General features: G+C 33.9%; 1 protein-coding gene across 1 annotated transcript in view; it reads left to right on the top strand.

Moving 5' to 3' along the window:
• LOC143252565 (exostosin-1-like) overlaps positions 1 to 14,748 on the top strand; it is an 89,405-nt gene that overhangs the window by 69,510 nt on the left and 5,147 nt on the right. The window contains exons 4-7 of the mRNA XM_076504905.1: positions 3,841 to 4,092; positions 6,530 to 6,625; positions 10,752 to 10,841; positions 12,169 to 12,329. Coding sequence (XP_076361020.1) covers positions 3,841 to 4,092; positions 6,530 to 6,625; positions 10,752 to 10,841; positions 12,169 to 12,329 — 599 coding nt within the window. The remainder of the gene's footprint in view (positions 1 to 3,840; positions 4,093 to 6,529; positions 6,626 to 10,751; positions 10,842 to 12,168; positions 12,330 to 14,748) is intronic.

The following is a 14,748-nucleotide window of genomic DNA, read 5'->3' on the forward strand; positions in this document are numbered from 1 at the left end:
GTGACGGGGATTCAAACCCGCGTCCCTCGGATTAAGAGTCGAGCGCTTTAACTCACCTGGCCATGCCGGGCCTACCTGGTGTATATATATACACATATGTGGAGTTTGAAGTTTCTGGCTTTGTTTCATCTTTTACAATAAAACTTCGATTTATTTTTACTTCTATCGACATGCTACCCATGTTTCTGCAACAATAATTTACTTTTTTATTTCTTGCACAAACTACCCGGTTAGTAAACATACATTTTCGTGTGTCGTACAGCATAGAAACATATTATGTGATAAAATGGTTTATCTTGAATTACGCGCAAAACTAAGCTACACGAGGGTTATCTAGGCTATCCCTTCTTAACGTAACAATGAAAGGCTAGAAGGAAGGCCGTTAGTCGTTTCTTATTTAACAATGAAAGACTAGTCATCACCAACCACCGTTGACTCTTGGGCTACTCTTTTACCAACGATTAACCAGAACGTTATAATTTATAATGACTTCGTAGTTGAAAAAGCGCACGTCTTTTGTGGGATGAGAACTGTGAGTCAAGGGCCCTGTTCTAGCTGACCATACCATGTTGGGATAAAAAAACACGTTTTATCATGTGTCATATTGCACAGAAACCCGTTGTTTGGATTATGAAATACACGTATATATTTGCTGGTTTTGTATATTTTAACCTATTTTGCCTTTAAACTTGTTTCAACTTATGTTAGTAAAAACAACTTTGTTATGAGAGCGTGTGTGGAAGTTAGGTTTCTAAGTACAGTTTATCACACTACAGTGTACAGTTGTTAGTTTTATAAGAAGCGTGGTACCCAAATCAGACAACGGTGTCTGCTAGAGCTGCGAGTCTAATCCAATCATGGACTTAGTAAAGACGTACATGCAAGCCCACTGTACGCTCTCCATCTCCCCAGGTAACCGCGTGCTCTCCCTTATCGAGGTTTCCGGAAGAACGAGCACGTGCTACATACTCGTTATAGCGTGATTCGTATTCTTCTGAAACGTAGTGTACCGCTGATGAGCTAGTTGGATGACTTCCTCCATCGATTTTATTCCTTTACATCCAACCTCAATATTGTCATGTACACTGTTCATCCCTTGAAACAGTCTCAGCTGTAGTTAGTCTGTAAAGTTTGTGTCTTAACTTACTCATCTTTACGTTACTGATGATATCACACTGACAATTTTAAGTTCCAGGAAGGCCTGGCATGGCCAGGTGGTTAAGGCGCTCGACTCTTAATCCGAGGGTCGCGGGTTCGAATCCCCGTCACACCAAACATGCTCGCCATTTCAGCCTTGGGGGCGTTATAATGTTACGGTTAATCCTACTTTTCGTTGGTTAGAGTTGGCCCAAGAGTTGGCAGTGAGTGGTGATGACTAGCTACCTGCCCCAACCGTCCCTAATTTAGCAGTGTAAGACTAAATGTTCTTATTTCAGTGTAATGGTCATTTACCTAAATTATCTTTACGAAATTAAAACATCCAAAGAAGTTCAGGAAAACGAAATAGCTACTCCTTCTCCGTGGTGTGATGAATAATGCAGTGTCAAAAATAATCTCCTACTGGTAAAAGTTTCCAAACAATATAGAGCATTCTGTCGAGTAAAATAAAGTTGAGTAAACAGTGAATATCTAGGGCAGCACTCTACCGATCAAAGGATACCGCCTCACTCCGATTGGCTGTTTCAGGAAGTGATGTGTGATATTATTTCATTATTGATGTCATAGTTCCAATTGCTACCCTAACAATTTCACTTTCAAGGGACGTTACATAAGACAGTTTTGAAAGTAAACATACAAATTACAACTGAGCACAATGTGAGAATTAAATCTTGGACAACTCTTAAACAGTCCTGAGATCAGTTGTAGTTGTAAACTAAGTATAACAGTTAAGAGATAATTCAACATAGAACTTTACCGGGAAGCTCCTATAGTCTTTATGAACTTTACCGGGAAGCTCCTATAGAGTCCTTATGGACTTTATTTGAAAGCTCTTGGTATTGATATGAACTTTACTGGGAAGCTGATCGTGCCTTATTTGGAAAGCTGGTAGTGTCTGCGTAAACTTCACTAGAATCTGCTGTAGTGTCTTTAGTAAGAGTGCTGGAAAGCTATTAGTATTTGCATGAATTTTACTTTGTAGCTGTTAGTGTCTGCCTGAATCCTGCTGGAAAGTCCATATAGTGTCTGTATGAATTTGGTACACAAGCCATTAATGCATCTACCGAAGGCTGGTAAATATTGGCATATGTGAACGTTATGGAACACATTGTGGCAAATGCTAACACTTCAACAAAGTTTTTTCACTATTTCCCATAAAAATTATTTTACACTCTGCTTCTTTTTTCTCCCCAGAGATCATAATGGGCTATCTGCACTCTGTCAGCAGCGGTTAATCGAACCGTAGAGTTGAGTTTTGTTAAGTCTACAAACTTACCGGCTGATCCACCGTCTGCACAAGACTAAAACTAGAATTCTACATTTGCAGATAAAATTATGTTAATTGTGGGCTCATTACTTTTAAAAAAATAATGTTTGTAAGTTATTTTTAACAACTTGCTACAAATTTGGCATATAAGCACTCACTAATGTAAATGTTTTATAAGCCGTGTTTTGTGGAACGCTATTAACACTAACGCCAACCTAATTGAGAGTGTTAGAGAAAATCGACAAAGTTAAACTATAAATATAAGTGAACCTGTGCAAAACACATTAGTGAGCTAAGATTTAAATGCATTAGTAAGCATTATGTGTCAGTGTGAATCAGGTCTAGCATATCTGGTAGTCAAGACGCTCGACTCCCACTTAATCTATCAAGTTGTGGAATAGGAACATGTTGCCTAAAGTGCTGTGAGTACCACCATTCGATCATACAAGTGTTGCTCAAGAGTTGATGGTGGATGGTGATCACTAGCTGTCTTCCCTCTAGCTTATTACTTAAAAATTATGGACAGCTAATACAGACAGCCCTCTAATAAACTTAAGGAAAAATTCAATAAGCAAACTGTGTAAGACGATATCCAGAATAACTGGCTTCTGTTAATGATTTTTAGAGACCGAATACTGCTAAGTTTAACGAACAAGTACTACTTTAGGAAATAAGTTATGTCCAGGAAACGAGAAGCGTAGTTCTAAGCCTGATTAGTAGGGCCGTATTTAGACGGTCAGAGGCCCCATGCACTATCGCTATGCTGAAGGTCCCTTGATGTTCCAAGCCCCCATGGATTACCCCTACAAATCTGACACTGCTAATTGTTATTGAGGTTTATTATTTGAAATATCAAAGAATTGAAAAGAAATGGAATTGCCTTATTGGAATGCGGAAATTACTACACAAAAGTGTTCGAGTCTGTTCCCAAAATGTCTTTTTTGAACCCTATTGTGTTCCCCAGCAGCACAACGTATGTCTGTGGACATACAACGCTAAAAAACTGGTTTCGATACCCGTAGTTGACAGACCACAGATAGCCCATTGTGTAGCTTTGTGCTTAATTCTGAACAAACCCGATACAAAAAAAAAATCAGTGAACGTGGTTGAAACATTATTTTATTGTGACCAATCCATTACGTTTTCCTTCTCTTACTATGCATTGTTTGTTTATCTTCTTAACTAAGCCACACTGGGCTATCTGTTTTATCAGTTTTGGGGAATGGAACCCCGGATTCTAGCCTTGTAAGTCTGTAAGCTTACCCCTGTCCCACCAGGGGACTTTACCATACATAAAAAGTAAAACGAGTTTTGTAGAATAAACTACATTACAGAAGTCGTAGTTTAAAATAATCTATGTTCTTGTAAAGATAACAAATTATATATGTTTTTATTTGTTTTATCCTTTTTTCTAGATTATTAAAGATAGAATAAACTATCACGTTGCGCGAAGTTATTTTGTTTGGAATTCCCATCCTGGAGCACTTTTATTACTTCCTCAGTTCTCGGATGTGCTACGAGACTTTCCCTTCCACTGGCGCCACCTGGGAACATCATTAAAATCTAATTTCACAGCCATTATCTACGCCACAATGCCCATCGTGTCTGCCTCTTCTTCACTTTCACGTCTAATAACGAATGTTGCCAAATCTTCGTTTGTTTCAAGAGTAAGTAAAAACCTTTGGTGAGTTGTAATGTAATGCATTTACTCGTAATGTGTTACAGGTACTCACACCTGTAAGAAAAACCAAGTGATTTATCCGCTTTCTTTGATAAATTAGAAAATCAGTGTTATTTTTGGTAGTAATGGAGCAGCAAATGTCTCTTGTAATATAAAATTATAAGATTTTCTGTTTAAACTTAATTTATTGATATTGGGAATTATAACTTAAACGCTCTTTATTTGTATTCATGAGAAAAAACGTTAAAGCCAAAGAACCATAGGGTTCATGTATAGCCATCCCTGTTTTTCAATTACTGGTTGAAAGCTAAGTCCAGCTTTTAAGTGAGTCAACGGGCAACACTGTCAGTCTAATAGCATGTTATGTTCAACGGCACGGTGGGATGAACCTTGGAAACTTCAATTCTTAGTCTGGTATGGTCAACTGGCTGCTTTGATTTATTTCCTGTTAGAATGTTAATAACAATTTGATGCTAGTAATGCAAGAAGTATTTTACAGCATAGGTATTGACGTAACAAGTATTTAGTATTAGATATTAAAGTAGATGAGCAGGAGGTGTGTCCCCCCCGCAGTAGACAACGAATGATGTTTAAGACGCATACAATATAAAGAAATGCTTCTTATCAGTGGTTATGCCACACATATCTGTTATATGAACGGTAATATGTTTAAAGCAGCTAACTTTTCTGTAATAGTAGTCCAAATAATTGTACAATATTATTCATTTAATAATTATAATTCAGCTATACGAGATTACAGATAAGTCTGACGAATTACTCAACACATTAAATCAACTGCTAAACAACTAGAACTTTCTAAAAAAGACAAAAATATCCACATTTACTTTTGAATCATAGGTTAGGTTGACTCTACATATGTAGGAATGGCCAAAGTACTGGATAGGCATAATACAAATAATGCAAGCTAACAAAATCAAAAGTGACAAAGAATTTTACTTTAAAAATGATTCCCGCTCATTTTGATTTATTTCTCTACCCAACAACCGCCAAAACAATGCAAGAAATCATCGCTAAGACACCTAACCAGAAAGTGACCAACCCATCAAGTTGTTCATTTTTCTTGTTTCAGTCGAGATATCTCTATAACTACTTTATCACTAACGTCAGTTTAAACTTAAATCCACTTGTGTTTCTGGGCACTGCAGAATGTCATCGCTTAGTCATAATAACTACTAGCAATTAAAAAAATCTAGTATAAAGAATGTCGCCATTACCTCTTGAAGTTAGCTTTTTCACAGAAATTTGGTATTCCTTTAAAAGGCTTAAGAACAGGGTGACACAGGAATTACCAACCAATAATAGATGAACATTAGGTGACTATGTCTTTATCAGGAGCCAATGCCTGTGTTATGTATGAAGGAATGAAAACAAATCAATACACATAATATTAAGTTTTATTACACGCATTCATAGAATACACTAACTTTCAATAAGGTGGAAAGTTGCAAAAGAAGTAATAAAACATTTTGTAAATGGAGAATGAGGGATGGCAGTGTCAATAAAAATGCAGATATGAATATAGGGATGATTGAGCTATAGATAATTTATTCATACATGACTTTCAGTGTTAAAGTCTAATGTTATACTTTAAAATGCTTACTTGATTTTAATATTGCTGCAGTTGGAAGTTATATATTATTGACTGTTGGTATGCAGTATGTTCATCATACTATGGTTATGTCAGCATTAATGTAGTGTAACTAAGATCGTGAGACTTACGAACAAGGAAAACGAAGTTGAGCCAAAATAAGACTTGATAAGTACAGACTATCGCGACTTGGTCTGTCTAAGAGCTTCAGACTTACGTACAAGGAAAATGAAGTTGAATCAAAACAAGACTTCATAATGAACTTCATAATGACAGACTCTCGCAATTAGGTCTGTCGAAATAACCGACCTTGTAACCATTTTAATACTGAAAATGATATTGGGATGATATACATATATATGGCTGTATTATCCCTATTTTCTTGTTGGCATACTTTTGGCATATTTACAAAATGTTTTATCAACTTGTAAGAAGTTATAACGATTTTGTATTGTGACAGAGGCTTATATTATTCATTACGCTTGCATTAATCATCATTATATCAGTATAGCAGTGTAAATTACATGCTCCCCACAAATCCTTTCACATACACAGTTAGAGAATAGAGGGGCCTCATTTCGTGTTATTGCTCCCCTTCCATCAAAATTCAACTTCTCTGCCATGATCAACGTCAGCTAAAATCACTTTGAAGAAACAAATACCATCTTATTAAAAGTTATACTTATCAACTAACATTATCATTTTGTCTGTTTATTTATATATAAAAAAGAGTACAATTACAAAGGGAGAGAGAGCGAAAGATGTTCTGTTATTTTAATTCATTTGTTAAAATATGTAGTAATGTCATTTGCAGATTATGGTTTTGTGGAATGGAGAAACAGTGCCCCCTGTCGTTAGTAAATTTCCTCAAGTTGCTGTTCCAGTCAATATCATACAACCGACTCAAAAGGTAACGATCTTTAAGGATTTTACGTAAAACTATCAAACTCAGTTGCATAATCAAATGTTTTTGTCATTGTAACGTGTCTTGAATTTTTCACCCCTTTTTCCAAATTTTAAATTTTTAATAACATTTTTAGTAATTTTTTTCATCTCTTGACAAAGAAAACTTTTGTCCAGTTCGCCTTGTTTTAAATACGGAAAAGTTTTCACAACAAAATGGATGGTTAATAAATATAATATTGCATAGATTTCAATATTTGATACTTCAGCAAGGGCCTGGGATGGCCTAGCGCGTTAAGGCGTGCGACTCCTAATCCGAGGGTCGCGGGTTCGCGCCCGCGTCGCGCCAAACATGCCCGCCCTCCCAGCCGTGGGGGCGTTATAATGTGACGGTCAATCCCACTATTCGTTGGTAAAAGAGTGGCCCAAGAGTTGGCGGTGGGTGGTGATGACTAGCTGTCTTCCCTCTCGTCTTACACTGCTAAATTAGGGACGGCTAGCACAGATAGCCCTCGAGTAGCTTTGTGCGAAATTCCAAAAACAAACAAACAATACTTCAGCAATTTGTCAGATACTGTGCTCATATCCTTTAGACAGAATAAACTATTAAAACATTTATTTAATATTATGTAGTGTTAAAACTGTTAAGGGTTTGTTTATTCAGGAGGCTTGAAAACTGTAAAATGTTTTCAACATGTCTCACTTTGTATAGCCTCCTAGTGACACAAATGATGGTTGCGGATTGATAATACTAGAAACCGGGTTTCGATACACGTGGTGGGCAGAGCAAAGATAGCCCATTGTATAGCTTTGTGCATAATTATAAGCAAACATTTTGTATATTAGAACCCAGTATATTTATATTTACATATAAGCATATTGTGAAACAGAAAAGGTTTTATATAAACACAGGGATTCTATCCATCAAAAAAAGGACGGATTGTTTGACTCATTAAGGTTGTCCCTACAAATCCACTGCTGTGACCTTGAAAAAAGTACGACGTAAACTCACCCTTTATTTTTCAGAAAATTATTTATTCCCTTTGAAAGTCTTGTAGCATGCTGGCCTCTACTGTTGGTGACAGCTCATTCTATAAATCAGTGAAGCTGGTAGAAAAATTAAACTCTTTAATTGGAATTTTGCACATCTTTTTCTAACCTTTATACTTGTGTCTTTTCACTTTTTTGTTTTCAGAACACAGTACAGAGAAATTAGGGCCATTTACCCTTTCACTCCTTGTATAATCTTGTACACTTCAATAAGATTGTCTCTTATCCTTTCTTCATTAAAAGAAATAACTTAAAGAGAGTCTAACCTCTGCTCATAAGATAACCCTTTCAATCCAAAATTCATTCTTGTAGCCTTCCTCTTAGATACTTACTTAATCCTGTTTATACCACGGATGCATAAGGTCTCACTTTCTTAAATACTGAAGGTAAAACTGTATGCAGTATTTCAAGTAAGGCCTAACTAAGCATTTGTGTACAACTATAATTACCTGTCATGACTTATACTCATTATGAGTATAAACACCCTAAAATTCTGTTTTACTTTTATCACTAACAATAAACTATGATCTAGTTTACTTGAACTGAACAATGTGATTTTCTTAGCTAATATTTTGTATGGCATCATGTTAAAAACTTCTTGAAAATCTAAATACAACAAATCTATGCCCTTTCCATCATCCATCTCCCTGGTAAGAGTTAACACTCTAGTAAGAAAAGGTTTGCTTTCAGTGAATCTGTGTTAATTTTCTGTTATAACACTAAATTTTATTAGCTGACTTTTGCAAAGCTTCCTTTACCACACCATAGAAGTATTTCCACAATAAAAATGTGACTAACTGGTCTATAAGTACCAGAAAAGAAAAAAAACAACTCCCATTGACTATAGAAGTAACATTAACAATTCTCCAATCCTCAGGCATCTGCCCATTATCTATTATCATCTCCTAATGTCACATATCTGATCTTTAAACTTTTTTTTTCAACACTGTGTCTGCTCTTAGTGCTTTTTTTCATTATAATCTCTCAACCTTTCTTTTTTCACCAAGAGACTGATATGTACAAAATTCAGGTTAATCTCAGAATTTACTATAGAATTGTGAATGTTAGGAATGTTAGAAACATCTCTTATAAAATAAAATAGAGCATTTAAAATTTGTGATGATGAGAAACCCATTTGAAGTAAAAATGTATCTCAGGATAGCTGGTATGGGTATTAACACTTTTACTAATCAGGCAGAGAACAACGTCTTAATCCTCTTGGGTCATCTTCAAGTTTGCAAACTCTCTCTCTTTATTAACCTGAAGATGACCTAAGAAGGTTGAAACATTGTTCTCTGCTTTATGAGTAAGTGTTGATACCCATACCAGCCATCCTGAGAGCATTTAAAAGCTTAGTTATCTCATAGTATTCAACAAAAATATGCCATCACCATCCTTTAAGGGCCCAGTCTCCATTTTAACATTTTCCTTTATTGCACTTTTAAAAAAAAATCTGTATTAGATTTTCATAATCCATTTTACAATTTGTAATTTTTTTAAAACTGAAAATGATGTAAATCTTTTATTCCATCTGCCAGGTTAAAACTCTTATACCTGTGGCATTTATTATTGATTTTCTCCTGTATGTCTTTAATAGGCAGGTCAAGTTTGATGTTCTCTGTTATTCTTATCTCTTGAATTAATAACAATTTATACTAAATTTGTTATATATGAATTCCACATGTGACCCAAATAAACAAGTGCATTTACTGCAATTAAAGTGAAGGAATGTTCAATAAATGACATTAAGGCCTTGGGTGTTGCTAGCTGTGAAAACGATGCTGCTGATTTACAAAAGACTTGGATCATTTTATTTTGATGGGAATAACCTTAACAGTGTCATGAAACAAACAGAATCTGGGTGTAACAGCTGATCATTTTCTTAAGCCATCCAAGGAGTATGCTGTTGCTAGTAGAAAGGCAAATGGTATTTTAGGTTGCATTCACAGAAATATTAAATACAACTCTAAAGAGGTTGTGATTTCATTGTGTATGTTACTGATTGGGCCACATTAAACTGTTGGAAAGGATACAGTGGAGGGTGCCTTAGATGGAGGGACTGTCATATGAAGAGAGGCTGAAATCTCTTAAATTATTTTCTCTTGAACAAAGAAGATTTATGAAAGATCTCTTTGAGATATTTAGGATTGTAAAGGAAATTCATAATATTGAAGCATTATCTTTTTCATATTTAATGGTGAGAATAGGAGGACTAGGGGATACCGGGTGATTGACCTTTGGAATGAGTTGCTATTGGATGTTGTGGAGGCAGTAAATTTAAGTGAGTTTAAGAGAAAGCTTGATAACTATATGAATGATAAGGGTTGGCTTAGCATTTTTATAAATTTATTTATTAATAGTTTTTGTTCAGTTTAGAGGATGGGACAGCCAAGAGGGACCAATGGGTTCAAAACCATTATGTTCTGTTGTATTTGTTCAATTAACTAATTTATCCCACTCATTTTGTAACATCTCAATAATTTTAATATAGTAAGAAATACCCAATAATTTAATTTCATACACAAAATATACTTTTCCTTGTTAGTCTTAAACCATGTTAGTAACAGTAGAAAAGTGTAACTTACAAAAAATGTTATCATTTTAATTACTATTTTTCAAGTTCTTCTTTCCAAGCTGAAGATAAAAAATTAACTTACATTATACATCTTAAACTCTAACCAGATGATTAGGGCAATCTGAGAGTCACAGTTTCTACACCCCATCCCACTAAATATGCTTGATTTTTTCAGCTGTGGGAGCATAATAATATTATGGTCATTCACACTATTCTTTGTAAAAAAAGTAGCCCAAAAGTTCACAGTGGGTGGTCATGACTAGCTGCCTTCCCTCTAGTCTTTCACTGCTAAACTAGGGATAGTTAGTACAGAAAGCTTTCATGTAGCTTTGCGTGAAATCCAAAAATGAACATTCTTAGAGTTGTCACCTTTTGATTTTTCTTTCAAATAAAAACAAATGCTTTCCGTTATCATTGCTTGGATAGGTAGATTGTAAACATCAAGAATAACATTTAAATATCTTTTACAACTAACCAGTTTGTATGAATCAATCTTTCATTTATCTAGACAATCAGTTCCCGCTTTCATCCACATCTCCTTGTTCAAACTGATGCGATATTGAACCTAGATGAAGATGTGGCTCTATCTACAGAAGAGGTATTTGTAGGCCTACCTTTCTTTACTGTTTTTTTTTCTATCCAAATTACAGTGACGTAAGTTGTAATAGTGCCGATATTCTTAGAAGATATAACAGCCTTTAATTTAAAACTGTTATTTACTATTTAGCTAATGCTTCTACATACACACCTTAGTTTGATAGACTGAATTTTTTGTTTCTTTGTTTTTTCATTAGACAGTAGGTGGAATTTCAAGTGCAATCTGTGGAAAAAATTATTATTAGCAATTCAAGCAACTGGCTTAGTTGTCATTCTTAATTACTTACTTTACACAAGTCTGATTAACAGTTAGGCTTTAATCTTGAACTGTAATAGATATTTACCAATCAGTGAGAGTAATAAAACCTTTAAGTAGAGAATAAGTTTATTTAATACTGTCTTGGAATTGCACATCCTTTGGTGTAAACTATAGTTGTGCTGCCAAACTGTGTGTAGTTTGATATTTATTATGCACTAGAAGTATGCAAAGACACTGCTAGGCACTTAAAAGATTTGGGTGCATAGGTACAAATGTCTTTGGTGTCTAGTATAATATTGATTATGATTTTTTGAGACACCAACTAGGGATTTGGAATACCATTTAGTAGAACAGGGGCACAGGTCCCATGTGCCAGTGCCTAGTGACACCTCTGGAAGTATTGTTAGTTATTTCAGTGAAAAAAAAAAAAAAAAAAAGATTTAGCTATACCAGAGACTAAATATATTTATGTAAAAGTAAGTGTTGTATTCAGTTATATCCGTGGACAATGACTTCAACTTCTAAATATATATTAAAGTGTTATATGGGTAGTAATAAGTTATCAAAGGAATATCATAATGTGAAAATTTGTAATGTGACAAATTGCTTTTATAAATGTGAACAAGATACTGTTCTTGAACTTACCTAAGGATACTTTGTTTGTAAATACATTAATTGCTGTGACCAGTGGAAGTGGTGCATTAAAAATGTTCCCAAGGTAACACACCAAACAGTGTCAGCACATTTAGCATTGTACTGCTTTAAGTGGTGAGATCTCATGGTAACACATTAAACATTTTGTGTAGTGGTAGTGCTTCCATAATAATACTTTAAATATTATAATTATTAGAAGTATTGTAATGAAAACTATTCATATGGGAACACACAAGATGATTTAAATTTGGGGTATTGTACTAATAATTTTCCTCATGATAACACATTAAGCAGTGTGGAATGTTGGGAGTATGCAAGATACTGGTTATCTGAAGCAGAGTTGTTGTTAGTTTCAAAACTATTAATTTAAAACTTAAGAAGATGTGTATACATTTCGTGGTAATGTTTCCTACAGATTGACTTCGCCTTCAAAGTATGGCAGTCATATCCAGAGAGGATTGTGGGATATCCTGCCCGATCTCATTACTGGGATGAAAGTAAATCTTGCTGGAGGTATACCAGTAAATGGACCAATGAATATTCTATTATTCTTACTGGAGCTGCTTTCTATCACAAGTATTAAATTTTTGTCAAAGTATAGAGTACCTTAACTTAAGTTTCTTAACCTCTAGGGAAGGTTTGATGTGAATATATCTTTCCTTGGTCAAATACAGTATGTAGTTAAGTTCTACAAGAAAGTTTAACATTAATATTGCTTTCCTTGATCATATAAGGTATGTAGTTGAGTTTCTTAACATCTACAAGAAAGGTTAACTTGAATATTGCTTTCCTTGATCGTATACTGTAGTCTAAGGATATTTTGTAAATTTCAAATCAACTTACCATACTTCTTTGATAAATATAATTGTTTCAGTGAATGTTTCAAAATAATTTAAATGTTATTTATTATGGAGTGTTTGTATAGAGTTATATAACTTTCTTTGTGCTGCAAATGTTATGTAGTTTTAGTGTTTACCCTTGGCAGTAGAAGTCTTCAGCAATCTCTGCTTGTGGGAGTAAGAGCCTGTTTCTCAGTTATTTTCTGGAAGGACACTCTTAGAGATCTATTTATGGTCAAATTAAGCTACAGACCATTCTCAAATTAATGAAAAAAACATTTTAATTATGAACTATAATCATATTTTATTGGTACAAAATATAAGGCAAGGGATAACCAAATCAACGTAGAATGTTTAGGGGAAATACAAATAACATGCTATTCGTCTGTGCAGACTAGTACTTAAGAGCTGGAACTTATTCTAAACAACCACCAAATAGACCATTTTCTTGACTTCTCACGTTCCAACAAAACACTAGACCTGTTGTAATGAAACACAGTTACAGATACTAATGTACTTAAGTTAAAAAAATGTGAGAGGCCATTCAGTCAAATATATCTTTTTTTTTTTTTACTCATTTTTTGTTTTATTATTTTCTGTTTTATATTCCAATAATTCCATCAAAACAAAGTTATTAGATGTACATAGCTATAAATGATAAAATGTATATTTAGAAACCAAATTAAGAAATAATTGTATTTACTACAATTGAATCGGCAGTGACTGTTTACCAAGAAAAGCTGAGAACAGCTTTCAACCATTTCACTTGTTTGGATTATCAGATAATTAGAATAATTTTCACAGTATTTTGTGTGATAGAGTAAATAATTGAAGAATACGACACAATGAGAAGTAGCAGTTTATTTTCACACAGTTTCTTCTGTTATGTCATTGGTTTTAAAAGAATTATAAATAACCAAAAAATAAGTTTTACTTTTTTTTGCATTATACATAAATGCACTAAATAGAAGATAGAATTGATATAGAACTGCAGGTACATGACTGGACTGTAAGTGGTTTGGTGGGCTTTCCTTTAATTTTTGATCATAATATAACACTGTAATATACATAGTGCTATTTCATTTAGATTTTACTATATGTAGGAATATTTCCCTTCTCCATTGTTAACTCTGACTTTTAACATTTTCTTTATTAATAGATGGTAGTGTTAAAGTTGTAAGTTTGGTTTAGGGCATGAAAATGTAATTTTTTTATTCATCTATTTCCTCACATGCTACAGAGTCATGTACACTAATGCTTAATCTCTTAGTTCATACATCTCAACAGAATCTCATTATTTCTTAATATATATGACCTGAGAACTAACTCTATACTTCCCTGCTGAAAGGTTTATAAATTAGCTTTGTACTTTATGTATTTAAAGCCTCCTGACATTATAATTCTTTTGTATAGGCAGTACAGAATTAACCAAGCATAAAATAAGAAAGGACCCTCTCCCAACCCCACTGTAGACATTCTAAGTTATGGCTTTTATAAAAGATTTAATTCCTTCATCATTGTGATAATGTATACATGAAAACTGATAAAAACAATGAAACAAATGTTAAATAGCCAAAACAAAAATAAACACATCACACTAGGTCCATGAATTCTCAAATAGTGGTTTAATTACATTTTTCTCTTAAGAGAAGATTAAAAAATTATAAAATGATAAAATCACTTACACATATTCTAGACAGCGAAACTTTATCACAATATAAAATGTGTGAAACTATAGCTTATCAATTTTCATGTCTACATGAAAACCTTTTTAAATGAGTTTTTCAACAGTCAGTCTGTAGACATAAAAAATCAAAAAGACAATTGAACTAGTCTCCTTTAGTACATAGGCCTGGATCAAATGGGTAATCTGGGTGTGTGTTGAAATGTGTGGGTAATTTATATTGTCATTACCTGAACAATTCCTAGTACCACCTATACTGTCGCATGTTTACTTTTTAACACTCCAAAAATATATGTACTTGTGTTTATTTTCGGGTATTATAACTTTTTGAACAGTCAATATTTGTTAATTTTAGGAACTTTAAAACCTCTTTACATATTATATTATTTTATTTAGTTAACAATTTTTTACTAAAAAATTAAAACTTCATACTTCTTGTTATTTATGTATCCTGCCGTTACTGTGTATGTTT

The sequence above is a fragment of the Tachypleus tridentatus genome, chromosome 6 (genome assembly GCF_004210375.1).
Source record: "Tachypleus tridentatus isolate NWPU-2018 chromosome 6, ASM421037v1, whole genome shotgun sequence".
In the NCBI taxonomy this organism is placed as follows: Eukaryota; Metazoa; Arthropoda; class Merostomata; order Xiphosura; family Limulidae; genus Tachypleus; species Tachypleus tridentatus.